The 22,234-nt window shown below is 41.3% G+C and overlaps 3 protein-coding genes across 3 annotated transcripts in view; 1 reads left to right on the top strand and 2 right to left on the bottom strand.

Annotated features, from left to right (window-relative positions):
- Positions 1–5,776, bottom strand: part of LOC138193623 (cryptochrome-1-like) — a 28,866-nt gene extending 23,090 nt beyond the window's left edge. Inside the window, exons 1-2 of the mRNA XM_069141758.1 lie at positions 5,606–5,776; positions 1,991–2,158 (exon numbers count right to left, since the gene is read on the bottom strand). Coding sequence (XP_068997859.1) covers positions 1,991–2,148 — 158 coding nt within the window. The 5' untranslated portion in view covers positions 2,149–2,158; positions 5,606–5,776. The remainder of the gene's footprint in view (positions 1–1,990; positions 2,159–5,605) is intronic.
- Positions 5,777–10,181: 4,405 nt separating this feature from the next.
- Positions 10,182–15,404, bottom strand: LOC138193622 (ras-related protein Rab-7L1-like). Its single transcript, XM_069141757.1, has 5 exons — positions 14,992–15,404; positions 14,265–14,336; positions 13,981–14,162; positions 13,650–13,771; positions 10,182–11,854 (listed from the first exon to the last, which is right to left on the bottom strand). The coding sequence occupies exons 1-5, from the start codon at positions 15,122–15,124 to the stop codon at positions 11,737–11,739; spliced, it is 627 nt and encodes a 208-aa protein (XP_068997858.1). The 5' UTR covers positions 15,125–15,404; the 3' UTR covers positions 10,182–11,736.
- A 2,177-nt stretch (positions 15,405–17,581) lies between these two features.
- On the top strand, positions 17,582–21,837 carry tmem81 (transmembrane protein 81). Its single transcript, XM_069141731.1, has 6 exons — positions 17,582–17,627; positions 18,752–18,990; positions 19,069–19,214; positions 19,576–19,691; positions 20,425–20,613; positions 21,485–21,837. Exons 1-6 carry the CDS (start codon positions 17,582–17,584, stop codon positions 21,835–21,837), a joined length of 1,089 nt encoding a protein of 362 aa, XP_068997832.1.
- Positions 21,838–22,234: the final 397 nt, after the last annotated feature.

Raw genomic sequence — 22,234 nt, 5'->3', positions numbered from 1 at the left:
CGGCTGTGGCTACGCTCACATTAGCAGTTGGTGAAGTACAGAAGTGGGACTTGTAACATTAAATGGATCCAGATCCTGAATAATAATAATGTGACTTTTCCATGCAAAAAACCCAGTGTGGATCCAGGTAGGACCCACCAATAGAAACTCCAGCTTTCTCCTTGGACGTAGGCCCCGCCCACTAAGTCCTGCTCAACTCGGACACAAACGTTTTTGATTCGCAACCACAAGTTTTTGTGACCAAAACCAACTAAATTGTAATAATAATAATATTTAATTTTCAATTTCTTTATTTTTAAATACAAACTTGATTTTTGTTTTGTAAGTTCTTCCGTTTGCTTCTCTTTATTTGCTCAAAAGTGCAGCTGGATGACTTATTTTTACACATTAGAACCAGTTTGCTTGTTATTTCTTTCCCCGTCGGGAACACAGGACGGACTATTTTAATCCCAGACAGCAGACCGACGAGAGATTTTAAATCCCCTGTTTCAGGTACCAAAAACAAAGCTAATAGGATGACTGCTGTGAACGGACCTGCAGGTGTCCCGGCAGCTGGCGCCGGTTTTAGTGCCGTTGACACCTGTTGGGTCTAATTCAGCTTTTAAATACGGCTAAAAACATGTTAGAATAAACAGTTCTTAAAAAGTCTCTGCTCCGTTTGATTGGTCTTGTTTGAATCTCCTCTTGTGACGCAGCTTTTTCTACGTTTTGTTCTACGTAACTCCTTCAGCCCACAAAACCGGGACTCTGCACTTTTCTGCACACTTCGAAATCGAAAATGTGACATCAGCTGCACTTCTGTCCTTCAAACATCATGAATTTTACACACAAGTTCACGAGTTAATGTGCAAAAAAAATCTCACTTAAGGCAGCAATTAATTGGAATTAATTCTTGTCTAGTAAAACTTTTATTCGTAGAAAAATATGTACGTCTTTCCAGGGAAATTTTTAAGAGACTATTGATAATAAATAAATTCAGATTTTGAAGCCTTTTGGCTTCACAAAGTCTTCGTAATAAAACACGCAGATCAAAAAAAGAAATAAAGTGCTTCAGCTTCAGATTAACGCCGCGGAATCTGTCGCGTGTTGAAGCGGCGCTGATGTGTGTTTCCATCGATCTGTTTACAATACTTTAGTTTGTTTTAGTGACAAGATCAGCTGGACGACTTCAGAATAACACCTGGTAAAAAAACCACAACAGGGCCAGTGAGCAATGAACACTGGAGCGACCTCGACCTCCTGCAGAGAGTCTCGCATGCTAAACACACACACACACACACACACACACACACACACACACACACACACACACACACACACACACACACACAGTTCATCCTCAGCGTTTGCACCTATTCCACTAACCTACTTCTAAACCAGCCGCTGAGCTCAGAGGTTTCCTGCCGACTGACCTCTGCAACGGGATTAAAACCAAGAAGGACGCCGTGAGGAGGTCACGGCTCCGAATCCTCCGTTTCAGATCCACTTAAATCAAGACGTCTTCGTTTCAACACTCTTTTGTCGTCCAAACAAATACAAATAAAACAAATAAAAGGATTTCTATGATTCCTCCTGTCTGATTCTCTTCTCTCCATTTCACAGCTGAACACTTTCAGTCTCCAAGTATGAAGCTTCCCAACGCAGAGAAATGCTGACATCGTGTGGCGGGTTGGAGAACTGCAGCTCAGTCAGCTTTTTATTTTTTTTAAATTATTATTATTATTATTATTGTTTATGACTGGCAGCTTCCAGCTGATCTGCCATCGCTACAAAAGGAAATCGGAGCACTTCACGTTTCATAAATTCATGACAATTGAGAGAAAAAAAAATGGTAGAAAAATAGGGAGCATGTGAGGTTACATCTGCTGAAGATCTTTCAATACAAAAAAAAAAGTAGGATTTTTCTTTCCTTTTTTCCTTTAAATCTTTCCTGTCCTCTTAATCTCTCAACAATCTTCAGGTTACAACTTTTGCACAATAATTGTCTCACCTCCACCTGTTGACGCCGACGTTGGAGGAGCCGGCGAACCACGGGTCCAGGAAGTAAACGCAGCGCACGGTGCCCGCCCCCCGGATCGCCTCTCGTAGTGCTGGGTTGTCATGGAGACGCAGGCCCTTCCGGAACCAGTGGATGGAATTTGTGGCCATGTTGTTCTGACTGAGGAGGAAGAAGAAGAGGAAGATGAACAGGGACTGAGAGGACTTTCTTTGATCACAGAGACGACATTTCTGAACGGACAGGTCCTTTATTTTGATTTAGTTTTAGAACAAAAGTGAACGTCTCCCAGCTGGGGAGAGGACGGAGGCGGCCGCGTTGGATCAGTTGCCGACAGTGTGGGACGCAGCCCAGAATAGAACAAGAGTTTCTATTATAGGCAGGAAGATTTTTCGGGTGTTGGGTTGTGGAAAGAAACTCAGCGAGCTGAAACTCCATTTCTGCAAACATTGTGAAATGCTAACTTTAAGTTTTCTATCATGATACATTGATTATTTGTTTTGTTTTTTTGCACTGTTGGACAGATTAAAGTTGGAAATGTCTCCTTGCGCATTAATTAGATCAAAGAAATAAAGAAAGGTGTTGCGGTGGCTCGTGTTTAACCAGAGACGTACAATGACGCCGGTTCGAATCCGGCCTCCGACCTTTTTGTTGCATGTCAGCCGGCTCCTATCCGTCCTTCCAGTCCTTCCTGTCCTTCCAGTCCTTCCTGTCCTTCCTGTCCTTCCTGTCTTTCAGCTGGATTGTAAAAATGCTAAAAACCCATTAAATGATCCAAACAAAGAAAATCTGACGATGCTTTTGTATTAAATACAAACATATTGTGGCTGCGGAGGGATTTTTATGGCCGTTTCTTGTTTTGGGCGAGCGTTAAGTTTTTACTTTCAATCTCAGCAGAAGTTTAACTGGCACCAACATTTTGGTTTGTAATCCAAGAAATAATCCAAATCAGGAAGCCTTTATTGTTATTGTAAGATCTGCATACAAGAACATTAGGAGTGCTTCTCCTCTTTGGTACATACGACTACTAACCACAGAGAAAACAGCCTCTAAAATAAATATATTCATAAGCGACTAAAATATGATTACTATTGCAGAGAATTGAAAATATTGATATTGCACAAGTCAAATAAGACTTTGCAAACATGCCAGAGTGCCAACAAATCAACCTGTATGCGTGATTCAAAGCGATTGGATTAGTGAGCGGAGGGAGCAGACTGGACTGTAGTCGAGCAACAAACCCGTTTAAACATCCAACAGCTGACTCTCAGATTCATAAACTTTTACTGCCACTCGGTGCCCGACAGGTGTTCATTAATGCAGGATTCATTTTCAATGCACATTCACTTGTCTTTATGGGGATGAAAGTGCAAAGTGAGACTCTATCACTTTAAAGCTGAAGCAATGGATTCAAACAGAGAGCACGGAGTTCGCTTCATACACAGGACGTCCCGGCAAAATCAAAAGTCACGTACAGAACTGGATTTTAAGTCCATTTCTCCGATATTCAGCAACACATATTTGGAATCTCTTCGATTTTAAATCAAGTTTTGGCATCTTCAGGATTATAAATCAATGTTGTTGTTGACGATGTTTAACTGCTGATTTTGTACGAACTGAACCACCAGCGAGATTCTGTCCATCCTTAATAAATCTGTTAATTAACCGATTTAAGTTGAAAAGTACAGATATTTCATGATGTTTGCCGCAGTGAAACCGGGTCACTCTTATAAATCACAGTTACGGGCTTCAGTCCAACTGCTTCCCTCAGAAATCGCAACGCAATTCACAGTTTTGTATACATTTTTTGCAGTAAAATTTCTGGAATTTTCAACAATTGCAAATTTCAAAAAATGTACTTTATTACTACCTAATAAAGAGTCATTGGAATCATTTGCAGCAGAGCGCAAAAAAATAGCTTAAAATATTGTAATTCTAAAAGTTGTTTTTTATTTTTTGAACTTGGGTTTAAAGTTACAAAATATTCTCGAGTCAAAGGAAGCGTAGTTTTACAAAACAAACAAAATCTGTGACTTTGATATAAAATAAACAGGCTACATCTTCTGTAAAAAAAAATGTTTTAAATGCTTTTTAAATCCTATTAATTTAACGCATACGGTACATCTTTTACATCTGAAGTGAATAAAATGTCATTTTTAGGAGCTTAATTCTCAAGATAAGAAAATATTTATTCTGTTTTTGAGGTTTGTTTTGATGAGGAGAGGTTGAAGAGCCTCTCTGACTGTAAATGAGGAGTTATTGTTGATGAAGCAACGTTTTGTTTGGAAAGTCGTATTTCGTGCTGGAAAACCTCCAGCAGAGCTTCTGCTGAGGAACGTTACAGCCGAGAAATTGCAGGAATACAAATGGTTGAATTTGCATTAATTATTTACAACCACAAGATTGTATAATTTCTTGGAGGGACCGGGGAGTCTCGTCCAATCAGGTTCAAGCCATCCTGGAAGCTGGGGAGGGGGGGGGGTGTTATTTCAAATACAGCTGCACAGATTAATTATTATTATTCTTTAACAATAAAACAAAAAACAGAACACTTGGAAGAGCTGAAAAGTTCCGTTTGTTCCCTGAATCTGCGACTACATGTTGCATTGATGATAAATATGCAGGAAATAAACATTAGTCAGAAATAGAAAACACGATAAATCACGTTTTCTGCCTCATTCCTCTGATTATTAACAGTCTGACATCCACAAGTCTCTCTGGCACAGTAACACGCCACCCAACAGCCGGTTGCCCAGATTTGAGAGGGGAGCCTCTTGCATGGAGGAACACTCGAATATGCAATTCACAAAAAAGAAACAACTCCACTCTCCAACAGCGTTTTTTAACTGAACTGAAATTATGAAATGTGGGCTGGAGAAAAGGAGCAGAGGTGACATGGCAGCAGCTGGGTGAAGATGGAGGGTTAGAATAAAACGAGAGGAGGCTTACAGTCCTGCTGTAAATAGGACAATGGCAAAACTAACAGCATTTCACACACCATAATGTCAGTTATTTAATAAAATGATGTATTATTTTTATATAAACTTGCGTTTTATTGTAAAAGGCTTGCACAATGTGACCTCAAAAGGCATTATATTAAATTAAAAGTCCACCAGGTCTCATCCAAAACATCTATTTTTCATGTGATTTTAACCACAGATTACAATATTAAATAAAGTTTATTCAACTATACACTTTACAATTAAGCACAATAGGATTTAAAAAAGGGAATTTTAAAATTGCAACTAAATCCTCAGTGTGAAGTCTCAGCGATGGCCCTGCTGACTCCTCCAGATGGAAATTAGGTCACAATGTCCAGAATGAACGGAGGGCTGATGTTAAAGCTTCGCATGAACGTCGCTCGGATTTCATATACTTTAACAGCAGAAATGAGCAGCTGCCCAACATGTCACGGTGGCGAGTACGAATCCGAGCACAACATGTAGTTGAGCTAAAGTTCAACTCTTCGGCGAGGAAACAAAATCCATGTCGAGGGAAACCGGGTCACAGAGCTTTACTTATGTAAGGTGGTGGCGCTGTTTGTTAAAGTACAGCCGCTTCACGTTGAAAACAAAACCCGCAAAAAGGTGCCACGAACAGCCGTCTTACCTCGTGCTGGCTCCCCGCTGGTGATATCTATGTGAAGCCCAAAGATAGAAGCATTTCCTCCCTTCGGGGTTCTTTAGGGAGCGGGAGGGTGCCGGTGCCGGTGTCGGTGTCGGTAGCCTCGGTCTGAGTTCTCCCCCTTCAACCTGCTTTCAGCCGCTGCACTCGTTTGTTTCATAAGATTTCCACCGACTGCGCATGTGTCCGCTCTGTTCTGACCCGAAGCCAAGCTGCGTTCAAAGGCGCCTCGGTTAAAATGGTACTAACCCACGAGCCCATTGGTTGAAAACGCCCGCACGTCAGAGCCGTTTAGGTTAGGTTAGGTTAGGTTAGGGTTAGGTTGGGTTAGGTTAGGTTAGTGTTAGGTTAGGTTAGGGTTAGGTTAGGGTTAGGTTAGGTTAGGGTTAGGTTAGGTTAGGGTTAGGTTAGGTTAGGTTAGGTTAGGGTTAGGTTAGGGTTAGGTTAGGTTAGGGTTAGGTTAGTGTTAGGTTAGGTTAGGGTTAGGTTAGTGTTAGGTTAGGTTAGGTTAGGGTTAGGTTAGGTTAGGTTAGGGTTAGGTTAGGTTAGTGTTAGGTAGTTACTTTATTAATCTCCGAGGGGACTTTTTTTTGCTACAGCAGCATACAGAAGCAATAAGATAATAATAGAATAATAGAAAAGCAATAAAATAGCAGTAAAAATATAAATATAAAATGCACAGTATATACAGTATATACAGTACAATATATATCTATATATATTATATACAAACAACCAAGAAACCAAGTTTAGTGAAAATATGACAGCAGAAGTTACACCAGAATAACTGGGAACGGTAGTTGTGTTATGATGATAAACTTTAACTGTCACCCAATCTGACAAAACATTTTTTTTTATTTTGTTTTGAACTATTTTTGCTTCATTTAAACAAATTCAACATTATTCGTGTGAAGTTTTTCTACAGAGAATATTAAAAACAGTATCTGACATCTGGAAATAATAAAAACGACATCTGTGCTGGTTGTATTTCTTCACTTTAGCTTTTAACGTTGGTAACTCAGATTTGTTAGAACACTTTTTTCCTACGGTACCAGAACGCAACACCAGCCCTGCCGAACGTGAACGGCAACATGCTCACCAGTTGGGCGAGTCTCATTGGTCGGTGCGGCGTCACGTGCTTGATTCCGAGTCACGTTTAAAAAGCATGGAAGTGCGGAAGTCCATTCACACTGCAGCAGGAAGAACGGATGTTTGTTTTTTGTTTGTTTTTTTCGTTACCATAGATGCTGTATTTAAAAATACAAAGTATAAAAGTGATTATTTAAGGTGATGCTGATATCTACTGTTGTTTAGTTTAATCGACTGTGATGCGTCGTATTATATAAGATCATCATATGTTTGTGTCGTTTAAGTTTTCAGCTTTTTTGACTGCATTTTCCTGCTGATCCCAAAGTTGTTATTTTTTTAAAGAGTTTATTTAAAAAAGAGAATTTTCTGAAAAAAAAATCTAATTTTCAGTCAGTCATGCAGCAGAATAAAGTACGATATTAACTCATAACGTTGCTTAAATGGAAATAATGAAGTAATTTAGTATTTTAGTGAGTAAATGTACTTAGTTACATTAGACAGGCTGCAGTTAAATGCATGAACGAGCTTGCATGACTGAAGTCTCTCTGTGGAGTCGTATATATATTCAGAGGCTTTATTGTTTTCATTTTATTTTTACTCTCAAATTTTAAGCCGTCAAAAAACAAAATACACACCAAAATGGAATATGTGAATTACACAGATATATTAGATTACGGTCATGTAACAGGTTCTTCTGGGACTAAACTTAATTTATAAATCAGATCAACATTTTCTATGTCTGCTAACTCGTGTTTTTTATTTATTTTTATTTTTTTTTAATTTTTATTATTTCTTTTATTTCACTTTATTAATCCCCGAAGGGAAATTTCTTCGCTGTATATTCATTTATTATTTTCTCTGCATCGCTTCCCGTCTTTTCTTTCTCTTCCTCTCCGACCTCTCGCTGCCAGCCCGAAAAAAACATCCCGAAAAAATAAATTAAAAAAAGATAAAACCTGAACCTGAGACTCAGCGCGTGCGTTATATCTCGTTATACATCTATTTACATGTCCTACTTTTACAAGCTAATTGGGGTAAGAGCACAAAAAGGGGACGATTATAACCAGGTTATGATGTCGGACGAGTGTTTAGTTCTGTCTCTTGGTGATGAGAAGTTCTTCTACACGTCTGATTCTCTCTGATGGATGAAGATCTTGTTGGTCGAGGAGAAAAAAAACACAGAAAATAATCTCCCTGCATCTTCTAGGCTGAGCAGCATCATCATCAAACATGTTATAACCACAGAGAGTTTATAAAAGCGTTCGTAGCTTCAGGTCTGTAAAATGGTTCTGATGCAGAAGTGTCTTCAGCTGCAATACCAGCGAGTGCCACTAGAGGTCGGCTCCAAAAAGCCTCCGGCTCCATAGACTCCCATTCAACTTCTCTCATCAAATCCAAAGTGAATAAAATGTGTCCATCAGTTATCTCGGTGTTGTTAGCTAAAGTCACTCCTTCTTATTAGTTTTCTGGAGGTCCATCTGAAAATAATCCCTCATTCATTAGAAAAGAAGATTCAAGAAGACCTGTTTTTGGGGGCGTGTCTGTTTGATTGACAGGCCTGTGGTGCAGTCAGGTTACAGCTATCGGTGGGCGGGACGTAGTATCATCATGGTTTCCAATCAGATCGGTCAGATCCACCGCTGGCTCCTCCCCCAGCTCGTCCAAATATGGTCACTTCCTGCTCTGAACCGCTCTGAACTAACAAGATGGTGACGGACAGAATCTGAACTGGAGGATTCATAAAGTTCACAAACCAACGATGCATTTTTATTGTTCACTTGCAGAAAATAAATACAATTTTATCTGTTTTGTACGGCAAAAACATAAATCTAAATGAGTATTAAAAACAAAGGGTTGAAAGACGGAGGTTGTGTCTGGAAACTGAACGTCACGCTGGAAGTCATGTGACCTTCATCGGAACATCTGGACCATCTGGATAACACGTCTTTTAAAACATTAAAGATGTAATCCGTGATGCAGTCTCCTGTTCTGCTGGCGTTACTCCAGTATGGTCGAAGGTAAAGGCCACCAAACACCCTCCTCCTCCTCCTCCTCTCCTCCCTCGGCGACTCCTCGAAGGAGCTGCTGCTGCTGACGTCTCGTCTCCGGGCCTCGCCAAGTTTTGACGTAACTTCTGTCAAATCAGCAAATTCTTTCTCCTGCAGTGTAACTCAGATCTGTGGGAACGTTTCTCCTTTGGACAGCAGCTCAGCTCAAAGCGTAAATACTATTAAAATTGTTATATTATAATTATTATTATTAATAAAACATCCTTCAGCGTTACGTTTACTAAAAGTAGCATTCTTCTCCTCCTCCTCCTCCTCCTCCTCTTCCTCCTCCTCCTCCTCCTCCTCCTCCTCCTTCAACACAAAGGTCCTAAATCAAGTATAAAGCATGTGGTAAATACAGTGTGAAGTTAAAACAGTGTGAAGTGGACCAACATGTTCCGGCCGTCGGTGATCCCTCCGGGCCGAGCGGCTCCTTCTATCTCTGGCTCTGATGGTGATGTGAGAGAAGGAGCTCCCACCCGCCGCCCACGCCGCCTCCTCCGAGCGTCACGGCTGGCGAGGACCGGGGAGAGAGTCGCTGCCAGACGATGATGTCATCATCCGCTCGGCTAGAAGGAACGAAGGCTCTGAATAGAATCCGGTGAGCTCGAGTTCGCTGCTTTTAACAGCTTGTTTTCTTCCTCTGTGTTTGTTTACTTGGCAAAATGAAAAGAACAACGTGTTCACGGCGTTACGTCATTAAAAAAAACAGTGTTTAGCGCTCGAACTTCTGCAGCTTTCTTAAGAAAAGTGGCACAAAACTGAAGTCAGACGAGCGACTTGAGACACGAAAAGTTACAAAAGTCAAAAACCTTTAATCAAAAAGCACATAAACAGCAAAACAAATCAACGAGCAATAAAGTGGCGGAGCAGCAGGCAGTCACGGAGCTGGGAGGACGAACAAGGGCGGGAAGTCGAGACATCCAGGTGATGCTGCCTTTGACGCTGTTGCTAGGCAACGGCAACGTGGAGGGAGTCTAGAAGCCTCGGAGGCTAACAGTTCATCAAGCTAACAGGCTGTTGGGACGATCCACATGTTCCTCAGACGCAGGCTGTTATCCAAGTTATTACGACAAACTCTACGTGAATAAAACTACAATATATCAGCTGAACTTCCACACAAACATGAACTTCCATGACCTCTGACCTTTCTGGAAACAAACACGTCACAACTGGTGAACTCGAAGGCTGATACAAAACTTTGGAGCTTCAACATGGTGAATACCACAAGAGGGCGCCGTTCATCACATCACACGACACGAGAGCAGGAAGTGACAACATCTGGAACTGGAAAAAAGGAGGCGACTGTCAAAATAAAACAGGAAATGAATGCCGAGAATGTGCAGAAACAGAAAGATGACATTGTTCAGATAAGATATTTTTCATAAAACATAAACATATTTTGTGGATTTTCAATTCAATATTTATTTTTTATTTACATTTCACACAGCGTCACAAACTTTTGTAATCATTAATCAAAGCCACATTCAAACATTCAGAAAAAGAAAGAGGCTTTATGAACAAAACAAAACAAAATCAGACTTCAACAAAATGAAATAAAAGTTACACAAATTAAAATCGGCGTGTTTGACCTGCGTGTGATCACATGACGTCTTTAACAGGTCAAACTAAAGTCGTTCACGTCCGATTGATACGAAGCCGTCACTCCTGACGCTGTCGCTGCACGTTTGAAAAGAGCTTCGAGGGCACACGCGTGTCCATGTGCCTCTGACCTTTCTGTAAACACGCGTGTCCATGTGCCTCCGTGGTTGTGAGCATGCGGACACCATGTGCCCTGCTGACTCAGCGGCGTTGGAGGGAGGTGAGTTGGCGGCCGCACTGAGCACGCTCCGCACCTCGTTCTCTCACCGAGGCCTTCCCTGTAGCGACGCACATCTTCCTCCGTCTGCTGCCTCCTCCTCCTCCTGCAGCTCCGCTATCCTCTTCGCTCCCGACATGACAAACAGGGCAGTTTTCTGAAGCTTCATACTGTAACCTTTATTTCATTACTGTAGTGATCAGATGTTTGGCCCCTGAATCAAAGAAAACAAACCAAACACCAAAGAAAACCAAGAGTTCTTCTCAGTAGAACATTCAGTGCATTATTGTACATTTTGCTTCTAGCGTGTTCAGTATTTTAGTAATAATCACAGACTGGATATAAAAAGAGTTCGTAGCTTCAGGTCTGTAAAATGGTTCTGATCCAGAAGTGTCTTCAGCTGCAATACCAGCGAGTGCCACTAGAAGTCGGCTCCAAAAAGCGTCCGGCTCCATAGACTCCCATTCAACTTCTCTCATCAAATCCAAAGTGAATAAAATGTGTCCATCAGTTATCTCGGTGTTGTTAGCTAAAGTCACTCCTTCTTATTAGTTTTCTGGAGGTCCATCTGAAAATAATCCCTCATTCATTAGAAAATAAGATTCAAGAAGACCTGTTTTTGGGGGCGTGTCTGTTTGATTGACAGGCCTGTGGTGCAGTCAGGTTACAGCTATCGGTGGGCGGGACGTAGTATCGTCAGGTTTCCAATCAGATCGGTCAGATCCACCGCTGGCTCCTCCCCCAGCTCGTCCAAATATGGTCCCTTCCTGCTCCAAAACGAACGATTAGAACCACATCATCCCGCATGGTGGTCTGTGACTATGATACCACCAAAAATGTCCTTTGTACTTGATCCTTTGTACTTGAACCTTTGTTGCTGGATGCTGGTCACATGATCCCACTTCACAAGAGGTTTACATAAGTTTCACGCTTTCAAAACGTGTAACTTTCACGCCTCAATAGCCCAGAAACGTGTCACGAGTTGGATATCGTGCTTCAGATTCGAGCTACACATGAGTTGTTGTATTTTGATTATATTTATCCGGGGAAGATTTTTTTCCTGTGAATTCACTTTGACATCTCGGACGCCGCAGCTTCCTGGTTTCTGTTGGACAGCTCAACTCAAAACTCTTTTCCACCTTCAAACAGCCGGATGATCCTCAGCAGCAGCCGCCGCTGCTGAACTCCGAGTCCAGCTGAGGAGAAACGCAGCCTTCAGGTCGCGGTTCCAGCCCGTCCAGACCGGACCGGACCGACAGGATCTCCTGCACCAACATCCTGAAACACACAACGGATTTTTAGCAACATGTTTTTGTTCCATTTAGTTATGAATAACCATCAAAATTAATTTCATGGTTAAAAGTCAACATCTGCATTGATTTACATGACAGACTTTTGGCTCAGGGGCATTTTTATTTGAATTTATTTTGCACAAATTTGAAAACACAAAATTTGCAAAGATACAAAAAAAAAAATACTGTAAAGTGACCTTATGGTAAAAGTTCAAAGTTTACCTACAGAAATATTATCACAAAATAAAAACAAAATGTTGATGTGTGTTTCAGTTGCAAAACAGGAGTTAAGCTCCTTTTAAAGCATTTTATTGAGGAACAGCTTTTTGCCAGATTGGAAAAACCATCCCATAATTTGGATGAAGATCTGAAAATTTGCACCTGTAAATCTGCACAAAACCTTTTCAAAAACAACTAAAGCAGCAATCAGATACTCAAATTAAGAAAAAAAACAATGCAAAGTCATCAAATAATCAGAAACCCTTTCAGAAACACGTCTTTTTTCCAAAAAAGGGTTGTGGATGTAAGATATTGCTCTAAAATGCAGGTTGAAAATGTGTCAACATAAACATAGCAATAATTTACAAAACAGGAGAGAAAAATGTTGCTTTATTTGGTTGTTTTTTTACAGAAAGATTCAGCATTTCTGGTTAAAACAGGTTTTTGTGGTGCGACAAGCTGAAAAGTGTTCAAGAGTCTAAAAAGCCCATAAATGAGGCGTAACCGTCTGTTTCCATCCGTGTTTGTCTCCTTGTTTTGGGCCGCTTGCCCACAAACTGAAAACCACTTTGGATTAAAGTAAAAATGTCCCGATGAAGGTTCGGAGACCCTGAAGAAACTTCTGTCACTTCAGTCTGATTTTCTTGATGCGTCACTCAAGAGTTTTTGAAAAGAAAGAAAGAAAGAATCCCAAACATCTTTTTTATTTTACTTTTATTGTACGCGTGTCTAAAAGATTTAAAAAAAAAAAACAGAAGTGGGGGCAGTTATACGAAGCAAATATGTGAAAAGAGCTTCAGTTATGAGCCTTCAGTGTGGATTTATCCATCAGATGGACATTTGCAGAAGACTGTATGTTAAAGACACTGAATGACCATTAATATAAATATTTTGGTCTTTAAAGCGGGAGTTACTGCGCTTTCTAACCACATAATGAGTGACAAGGACCTTGGTTATGATGTCAAGCAGATTTATTGACTTATTGTCAATTATTCTGGCCCACATGCTCCTAAATGAAACTGATTCTCAGCTGGTATTCAGGCCCACGTTTCAAATCCGGCCACCTTCCTCCCTCAAGGCCCTCCGAAGAGCGTTTTCAATTTCAACTGTGTGGAAATGACTTTTTTTGTAATTAGATTAACTGAAAATGACTTTGATGATATACACCGCAAAAGCAAAATATAAACGAGACGGTAAGAAACGCTGACGTAAATCTTCCATTTTCACCAAATGTGTCAAATTGATCATTTTTATAGCATCAAACATCAGCTGATTTTATGCCGACACGTTGCATAATTTTGAATAAACAAACTGATGCATGTAATCTGATTTCGATTGGACATTTGAGCCGCTGCAGATGAGTCCATGTGTGTTTGTTAACGGCCTGATAGGCAGCTGCTATCTACCATCAGGTTTTTGCAATTTATTGACACAAATCAAAATCGGATTCTGATTTCCATCAGGAAACTGCAGCCTTAATAAATGTATTCTTTGGCCACATGACTCCATTTCAACTCTGCACTGAAACCTGCTCCGCCCCCCCCCCCCCCCCCCCCCCTCACCTCATGGCTTCTCCGATGTTCTTGTTCTCTTTGACCGAAGTCTCCATCCACGCCATGAAGCCGTTGGCTTTGCTGAACTTGTCGATGCTTTCCGATGACACGACCCGCTGAGAAAGGTCACACTGAGTGACGGACAGGTGCAGGAACGATTACAGGTTTCATGGACGAGTAATCTGAACAAGTAATTGTTTATTTGGTGAATAAATTCACAGAATGTTTAAAAAAAAAGAGGCTGAAAAGCCAAAAACGAACGGAACATTGCTGATTTATTAACCCTGAGTCCGAAGGGTTTTCACGATCCATCATTCATCGGTTGAACGCTCTGACTCACCTTGTTGGCCAGCAGGATGCAGGGGATGGAGTCTCCGTTGAGCAGCATGGCCTTGTTGTCCAGGTCCTGTTTCCAATGGCGACAGCTGAGGAAGCTGGAAGAACTGGTGACGTCAAACATCACCACACAGCCCAGTGCGCCTCTGTAATAGATCCTGGTCATGGATATGAAGCGCTCCTGGCCTGGAGGAGGAGGAGGAGGGGGGGGGGGTGGCAAGTTCACTGTGTCATCCATCCATCCATCAACCATCCATCCATCTTCTAAAAAATATGCTATAAAAGTACCTGCGACATCCCATAGTTGCAGTCTGACTTGTTCTTTATCCGACCAGTGCAGCAGCTTCACGGAAAAATCCACTAGAAAGACAAACAAAAGTACCAATTAGAGACACGGAGAGAAGAAGTGAAGTGAAATAAGTGACAACTGAAACAGCACTGACGACAGAAAGTTTCCTCCCCAAAATGTTTCACGGCAAAACTTGAAGATAGATAGATAGATAGATAGATAGATAGATAGATAGATAGATAGATAGATAGACAGACAGACAGACAGACAGACAGACAGATAGATACTTTATTAATCCCACAAGGGGAATTTATTTTGCTACAGCATCATTGTAGGTACAGAAAGCAATAAAAAAACAGTAAAAAATATTAAATATAAAAATAAACAGGATATACAATAAAATTAAATAGAATCATTAAATTAAATTAAAACTAACTAAACAATAGTGCAAAGATTTAAACAAACAAGAAAACAGACAACCAGCGTTGTTATTGTTGTTAAGTATTCAGATCATAGTATGACTGCACCCTAAAAGAGGGGGTCCCCACAACGTCAGTGATACAAGTACACACACACACACACTCACACACACTCACACACACACACACACACACACACACACACACACACACACACACACACACACACACACACTGAAGATTAAGATCCTGTAGAGTCACTTTATTTCGTTGTTTTTTTAAAGAAGATGAAGTAAGGCGCCCTCACCTCCGACGGTCATCTTGTACGACCTGCTGAACTGTCCGTCGACGTATCGATGGACGAAGGACGACTTCCCGACGTTTCCATCACCGACAATCAGTATTTTCAGCAGGTACTCGGCCATCGCTCCGTCAGACATCTCACCTGACAAAGGTTCACAGTTCAAACCGTTTTCTTGCCTTTAACTACACAAAACTCTTCGACCGTTACACCTCTCAGATTCTCCTTCACTCCAGCCTTTCGTTTGCATTTCAAAAATAAATATGTTTCAGCCTTTTAGATCTTAATTTAGTGCATCTACAAGTATAAAACCCAAAAGCATTACTTAGTTAACCTGCCTTCAACGTTCTGTCAAATCTAAACCTAAAATATTGTTTTGTTAAGCGTCGCTCTAAAAACACAAAGCTGGCTGTCTCCGTCTGAGATCTTCTACTTTTGCTTTCAAGAAGGAAGTTGCTGCTGGCCATAAATAGTTCGGCGGGATAAATCACGCCTTCGTGAAACAGGAAACAGTTTCTTTCTGAATCTTTGCAGACTCAGAAGCTGGCCGAAGATAGGGGGCGCTGTTGCACCGCTCTCCCCTCGAACAGCTGGAACGGAGATCTTGCTGTCGTGGTCACAGTCGGAATCAAAGATTGGCTTTGTGACATTTTAAAAAGAAAGTGTGGATGAGTACGAGTAATAAAAAAACAAAATCAAATCAAATCACAATATTATGAGGAAAAAAGTTGTAACATATTCGTAATATTCTTTTTTATTTGACGAGGAAAAGTAAGAGAAGGTGAGAAAAATGGAAGACACAAAGAAAAGCTGTAAAACAAACAATAACAATCGGGCATTTCTTTTAAACAACACAAAATTGCTTTTATTTTATGTATCGTCATGTTTTATAATAACAAACATTTTGTATGAATGTAATTCCAACTGAGCAAAACCTTCTCTTTCACTTCCTGCTATTACGCAACGTCCTCCTTTTTATTTCCCTCCATCCTCGTTATTCTGCATCCTCCTCCTCCTTGTCCTCCTCATCCTCCTCATCCTACTCCACCTCCTCATCCTCCTCATCCTACTCCACCTCCTCATCCTCCTCATCCTCCTCATCCTCCTCATCCTACTCCACCTCCTGATTCTCCTCATCCTACTCCACCTCCTCATCCTACTCCACCTCCTCATCCTCCTCATCCTACTCCACCTCCTCATCCTCCTCATCCTCCTCATCCTACTCCTCCTCCTCATCCTACTCCACCTCCTGATTCTCCTCATCCTACTCCACCTCCTCATCCTACTCCACCTCCTCATCCTCCTCATCCTACTCCACCTCCTCATCCTCCTCATCCTCCTGATCCTCCTCATCCTCCTCATCCTACTCATCCTCCTCTTCTTGGATCATTTGTATTCAGGCACAAACCATCACACACACACACACACACAGAACACACACACACACACACACACACACACACACACACACACACACACACACACACAGAACACACACACACACACACACACACACACACACACACAGAACACACACACACACACACACATACACACACACACACACACACACACACACAGAACACACACACACACACACACACACACACACATACACACACACACACACACACACACACACACACACACACACACAGAACACACACACACACACACACATACACACACACACACACACACACACACACAGAACACACACACACACACACACACACACACACACACATACACACACACACACACACACACATACACACACACACACACACACACACACACACACACACACACACACACACACACACACACACACACACACACACACACACAGAGGCCATTAGGAGTTTACTGGTCTGCCAACTCGGCCTCTGTCATCGGCGAGATATTTCCGACTCCCACATACGATGAGTCATCTTTGAGTTTTTCCTGTTTGTGTTTTTTTTTCGTGTCTTGGTTGTTTTCCTGATGTCAGCGCCACTATATCTATCACTATAATATATCTATATTATATCACTCAGGATTTAAAAATATCTCTTTTTTTTGGACCAAGCCAGACCAACTTTCAATGTGCAAAAGTGATCGTCTGCTCTGGCCTGAAAAAACCCAGGCAGGCTATTTTATCACCTCCGACTTCATATGTGGGTAGAATCAGTGGTTGTGAGGACCGAGCTCAACCAATCAGGCGCTCGACCAATCAGGCGCTCGACCAATCAGGCGCTTGACCAATCAGGCGCTCGACCAATCAGGCGCTCGACCAATCAGGTGCTCGACCAATCAGGTGCTCTGCAACTGTCTTCAACATGAAAAGGCCATTGAGTGGTTGTACTTGAAGAAATATATATTCTAAAACAATTCAAAGGAAAAAAAAAATCTTACAACTTACAAATGTAAAAATCTTACAACCTAGAAGTGTTCACCAAATCACACCAAAACAAACCCTTCAATACAAACAGGGACCAATAATGTCCTGCAAAAAAAACGCATGGAAGAGGCCTCTCCAAAAAGGATCTCAAAATTTTAGAGTTAATTTGAACTCAAATAGCCTCCATCTTTGTCTTCTATATTCCTCGTTATAATGTTTAATCTGAGCGGCATCATTGTCGGTGTGAATCTGACTCAACGTGAGTTGATCTAACGATGTGTGATGTGTGAAGGTCCAGCGTGGAGGAGGATCTATTGGCAGAAAGGGAATATGTCATGGTCTTGGAAGGGGAGTCGAGAGTTGTCCAGTTGGTTGCAATCTGCAACGTCACCACTGGATGGCACTAAATCCTGCACACTGCTTCTTTAATGAAAAGCCAGCAGCTGTTCAGTATATTGGCCGAAACTGTAAAGCTAATAAAGTACATTTTTATCAGTTCTTTCACTAAACTATAATTTAGATAATTTTCTTATCTCATTTCTTTTTATTACTGAATTTTAATTTTGCTTTTATTTTATTTTATTTGGCATTTAATTGTGGATGTCATGTTGCATATGCTGAATTATTTTTTTTTTTATTTGACTTGGTAAAATAAAGGTAAAATTAAAAAAAAATGTATTCAGACTAAATAGTCATTATTGTCTCTTGTGGTTTACAGTTAATAATTTGAGTCATTTTAGTGTTTCTTTATGCTCTTTAGTTCCACATTCTGTTTGCTACATGTTTATTTGATCAGTTATATTAGTTGTATTCCGTGAAAGATGATTCACCCTCTAAAAAATAAAGGGCGAAAGATTTATTTATTTGTAAACTTACATTATGATCACTGAACTGAAGACTAAAACTAATCTACCACAGTGGTGTACAGACGCCTTCTGCGGTTTGTCTCCGTGATTGTCTGACATCTGGTGGTCATCTTGTGAATTGCAACATCATCCACATGCAACAAGTTGACTTTTCATCATTGTTAAAAGCTGTTTCTTTGATACAAACAATAAAAACAGAGCAAATAATAAAAACGAATTTAATACTACTGAAAAAAGCTTCTCTGTCCTGTATATTCGTTTATATAATTTATTTTTGACATTTTTGTTTTTTGCATTTTGACACGTGGAAGGAGGGAACTTTCTGACATTCTGGTTGTCACAACAAAATATTACATTCAAAATAAAATCCTATTGATCAGGAGTTGTTCAGTTTGGATTTATAATCATCAGCATCTTTTAACTCTCCGGTCTATGTTTTTTTTAAATTCTTTACAAATGAGAACTTTCTCAGCAGCTTCAGCTTGAACTTTATACAGTTTCTTCTTTTTTTCTGCAGACTCAGCATCAAACCTCCAAATGCAGCATGGTCCTCTTTGGCTTCAGCTCTTCCTCCTCCTCCTCCTCGTCTTACCTCTGACCCCGGCCGACCTGGACAAGGTGCGAGTGGAGGTGATCACCGACAGCTCCGCCTGCAGCACCACCTGTGGTCTGGGGGTCAAAACTCAAACACTGTGTCTGATCAGAAATGGGGAGATGGCGATGGAAGGAAACGTGAAAAGCACCGATGCAACAAAAGTACGACTGAGTCTCAACACAACATTTTTTATAATAACTCAGATTTTTAATAATCATCATATTTCATTTTTGGAAAAGGTGTCCGAGGAGTGTCGGGTCCAGAAAGTGAAGTGTTTTGAAATCTGGCAGTGTGGACTCGTTACCATGACGGTGACCATAGGGCAGAAAGTGAAGCTCGACTGTCTGGGAGATGTCATGAAGGCCATGGGGAGGTTCTCCTGGAGGTGAGGTTCTCCTGGAGGGGAGGTTCTCCTTGAGGTGAGGTTCTCCTGGAGGGGAGGTTCTCCTGGAGGTGAGGTTCTCCTGGAGGGGAGGTTCTCCTCGAGGTGAACGTGACAAGGCGGGAAGTTTCAAACAATGGAAAAAAAAAAATTAAATATTAAGATGTTACAACCTCTTCTTTAATCAAATCTTTTTTATTCTTTAAGACCTGCTAGTAAACCAACATTTAGGGGGGAAAACTTCCCTTTCTATGTGAGTGTTGTCTGATGGTCACCAGTAGGTGGCGCTGCGCTGCTCAAAACCTACCGACTGGGCTCACGTTAGAAACACCCTGACATCTGACGGTTCTGTTGTCCGGCTCAGGGTGTCGTGGCGTCACGCCCGAGGAGTCATCACCTCCGACGACTCCCTGTTCTCCCGCTGGGAAGCTCCTCACCTGGACCAGCTGGTTCTGGACGCCGTCACCGAGAACGACGCAGGTAAACACAACACACACGGGTCACGTTCAGAAACATCATTTCCTGGTGAGGCGGTCGGCAGGAGGGAAATTATGGAACTGTTGAAGCTGAATTGGTGATTAAAGAGAAAAATGTCATGAGGCTATAAAATGAAACTTTTAAATTGTATACATACTAAATATACTCGTAACTATACTGATGACAACCTACGATGGATGAGGACATTAAACTTAAACTTCTGAAGAGGTCGTCTCCAACCTGTAGATCGCAAAACTACCAGCAGAAAACCACCCGTTTCTGAGCTTCGAACAAAACGCAGCTTTTCCTGTCCGAGTATATTTGTAGATCTAATTTTAGCATTTTTATTTATCTATTAATTTTTTAAATCTGTCTGAGAGATCGACGCAATCAACGCGATGGATTAACGAGCGGACGAACTCCCCCCTCGCTGCCTTCACCATTCAGTCGCAGCAGAAGAGTTTTAGCTCCGCCCACAGAGAGACACGCAGAGATCAGAGGACAGAAACACACCGAGCTGGAAAACAAACGGCTGCTCGGATATTAGGTGGAGCTCAGCTATGTGAATAAATGCTACCGAAGTGGCCCGTCTGTCCTAGAGGATACAAATTAAAGTCGTATTGAAGTTTGAGCCGACAGGACAAAAAACAGCAAATACAAACAAATAAATAAAATAAATGCGCGTTCATCGACTGGAACTTGCTGACTGTCAGTAACCACCTGTCCTGGTTCCCAGGTACGTACCGCTGCGACGTGCAGGACACCACCTACCGCCAGGTGAAGAGGATTTACTGGGGGATCCGCGTTCTGCCCACCGGCATCTTCAACCTGGACTACCACAGCTCCGAGGCCGAGTGGGCGTCGACCGGAAGCCCGAAGACGGCGGCGGCCGACACGTCGCATCTGTCTGGCATAGTACGGCTCGGTTCGGGAAGAAGAGCGAACATCATTCTGAAAATTCTCCTTCAATCAAAGTAAGCAAATGATATGTGTTGTGCTTGAACACACAGGTGGTGATCAGTTTGGCCCTCGCAGGCTTCTGTATGGCGCTGCTGTTCCTCTGCAGGGTGATGACGTCTGACGACAAATACTCCTTTGATCAAACCAGGCGATGATTTCCATCCACAAACTTTGTTGTTTTTTTTGTCCACAGTTGAAAATAAAAATCTAAATTCAGAACTGAGCTGGAGGAAACTCTTATTTTATTAATTAATTTCTTGGCATTTAAATGCTGTTTAAAAAAATATTTTCCCATGTTGCATTTGTTTCCAAAACTAAAATAGTAAAAAGAAAAAAATCAGGTCTGTAAATATTTTAGGTTTGTACAAACATCTCTTAATTAATTAATTTAGTTAATTGTATTTCAGAGACACAAACAGAGCAGTTAGTTCACGTCGTCTCCTTCTTCTGCAGCTGAGTTCAGTCTGCCAGCTGCTGTCAATCAAACAGAGACACACCCCTCCAGGTGAAATTATTTTTGACTCAGACTGTTGGACTTTAAACACCTGCTTTAACTTTTAGTTTGATTTTTGTTGTTGTTATTTTAATAATCACAAAACTTATTTAATGTCAAGCTTTTTATTTTTTAATTGAGGGAAATTTCTGTTTGTGTCTTTTATATCTAAAGCTGGCGCACCAATAATTAAAGTAAAAATGTAGCCTTTTAAAAAGTTTTTAAAAATAAAAGAAAGTAAATAGACTAATGGGCGGAAAAAAGAGACTTCCGGTCCGGGTGAAAGTTCAAAGTTCGAGGGTTGGCGCAGACGCTGTTTTTACGCGGGTCGTTTGGCGTGCAGTGACGTCACAGCCGGCTCGCTACGTCAGGTCCGGAGGTTTAACACGCAAGATGTCCCGGACACGGTTTAACGAGCCGTTCACCGAGACAGAAGAACCGGAGCCTCCGATCCAGCCGCGGCCTCCGGGCACCTCCGGCTCCTCTGACCCCGAACCGGCAGCTCCAGCCGCGGCCTCCGGGGAGACGCCGACACGAACCGGCCTGAAGTTCTGTCGTCCAGATCACCGGAGAAGAAAACCGGTAAGACTCGGTGTTTGTCCTCTGAACTGGGGCTCCGACGGGGTGATGTCCGGGTGTAAGCCCCGCCGTCGGGCTGCGCGGTGGGACGTTTCCATCGCTCCTACAGCCCGATGACACGTGACGTCTCATTAAAGCGCTGTTTGATAACATTGATAACATTGATAACATTGATCATATCGATCACATTGATCATATTGATAACATTGATAACATTGATCATATTGATAACATTGATAACATTGATCATATTGATCATATCGATCACATTGATCATATTGATCATATTGATCATATCGATAACATTGATAACATTGATCATATTGATAACATTGATCATATTGATAACATTGATAACATTGATCATATTGATCATATTGATAACATTGATCATATTGATAACATTGATCATATTGATAACATTGATAACATTGATCATATTGATAACATTGATCATATTGATCATATTGATAACATTGATCATATTGATAACATTGATCATATTGATAACATT

Source organism: Embiotoca jacksoni, unplaced genomic scaffold (assembly GCF_022577435.1).
Source record: "Embiotoca jacksoni isolate LCO1_2020_lvr unplaced genomic scaffold, fEmbJac1.0.p SCAF_90, whole genome shotgun sequence".
Taxonomy (NCBI): domain Eukaryota; kingdom Metazoa; phylum Chordata; class Actinopteri; family Embiotocidae; genus Embiotoca; species Embiotoca jacksoni.
This window is presented reverse-complemented; position numbering and strand designations above follow the sequence as displayed.

What these genes read in the sequence shown, in the direction of transcription:
- LOC138193622 (XM_069141757.1), bottom strand. Translation starts at nt 15,124, where the DNA reads ATGTCTGACGGAGCGATGGCCGAGTACCTGCTGAAAATACTGATTGTC. An exon ending in GCAACTATGGGATGTCGCAG is followed by an intron (nt 14,163 to 14,264) that starts GTACTTTTATAG and finishes CTCCTCCTCCAG; the next exon opens with GCCAGGAGCGCTTCATATCC. An exon ending in AACATCGGAGAAGCCATGAG is followed by an intron (nt 11,855 to 13,649) that starts GTGAGGGGGGGG and finishes TGTGTGTTTCAG; the next exon opens with GATGTTGGTGCAGGAGATCC.
- tmem81 (XM_069141731.1), top strand. Translation starts at nt 17,582, where the DNA reads ATGTTTAATCTGAGCGGCATCATTGTCGGTGTGAATCTGACTCAAC. An exon ending in AAAGCACCGATGCAACAAAA is followed by an intron (nt 18,991 to 19,068) that starts GTACGACTGAGT and finishes TTTTTGGAAAAG; the next exon opens with GTGTCCGAGGAGTGTCGGGT. An exon ending in ATGGGGAGGTTCTCCTGGAG is followed by an intron (nt 19,215 to 19,575) that starts GTGAGGTTCTCC and finishes TGTCCGGCTCAG; the next exon opens with GGTGTCGTGGCGTCACGCCC.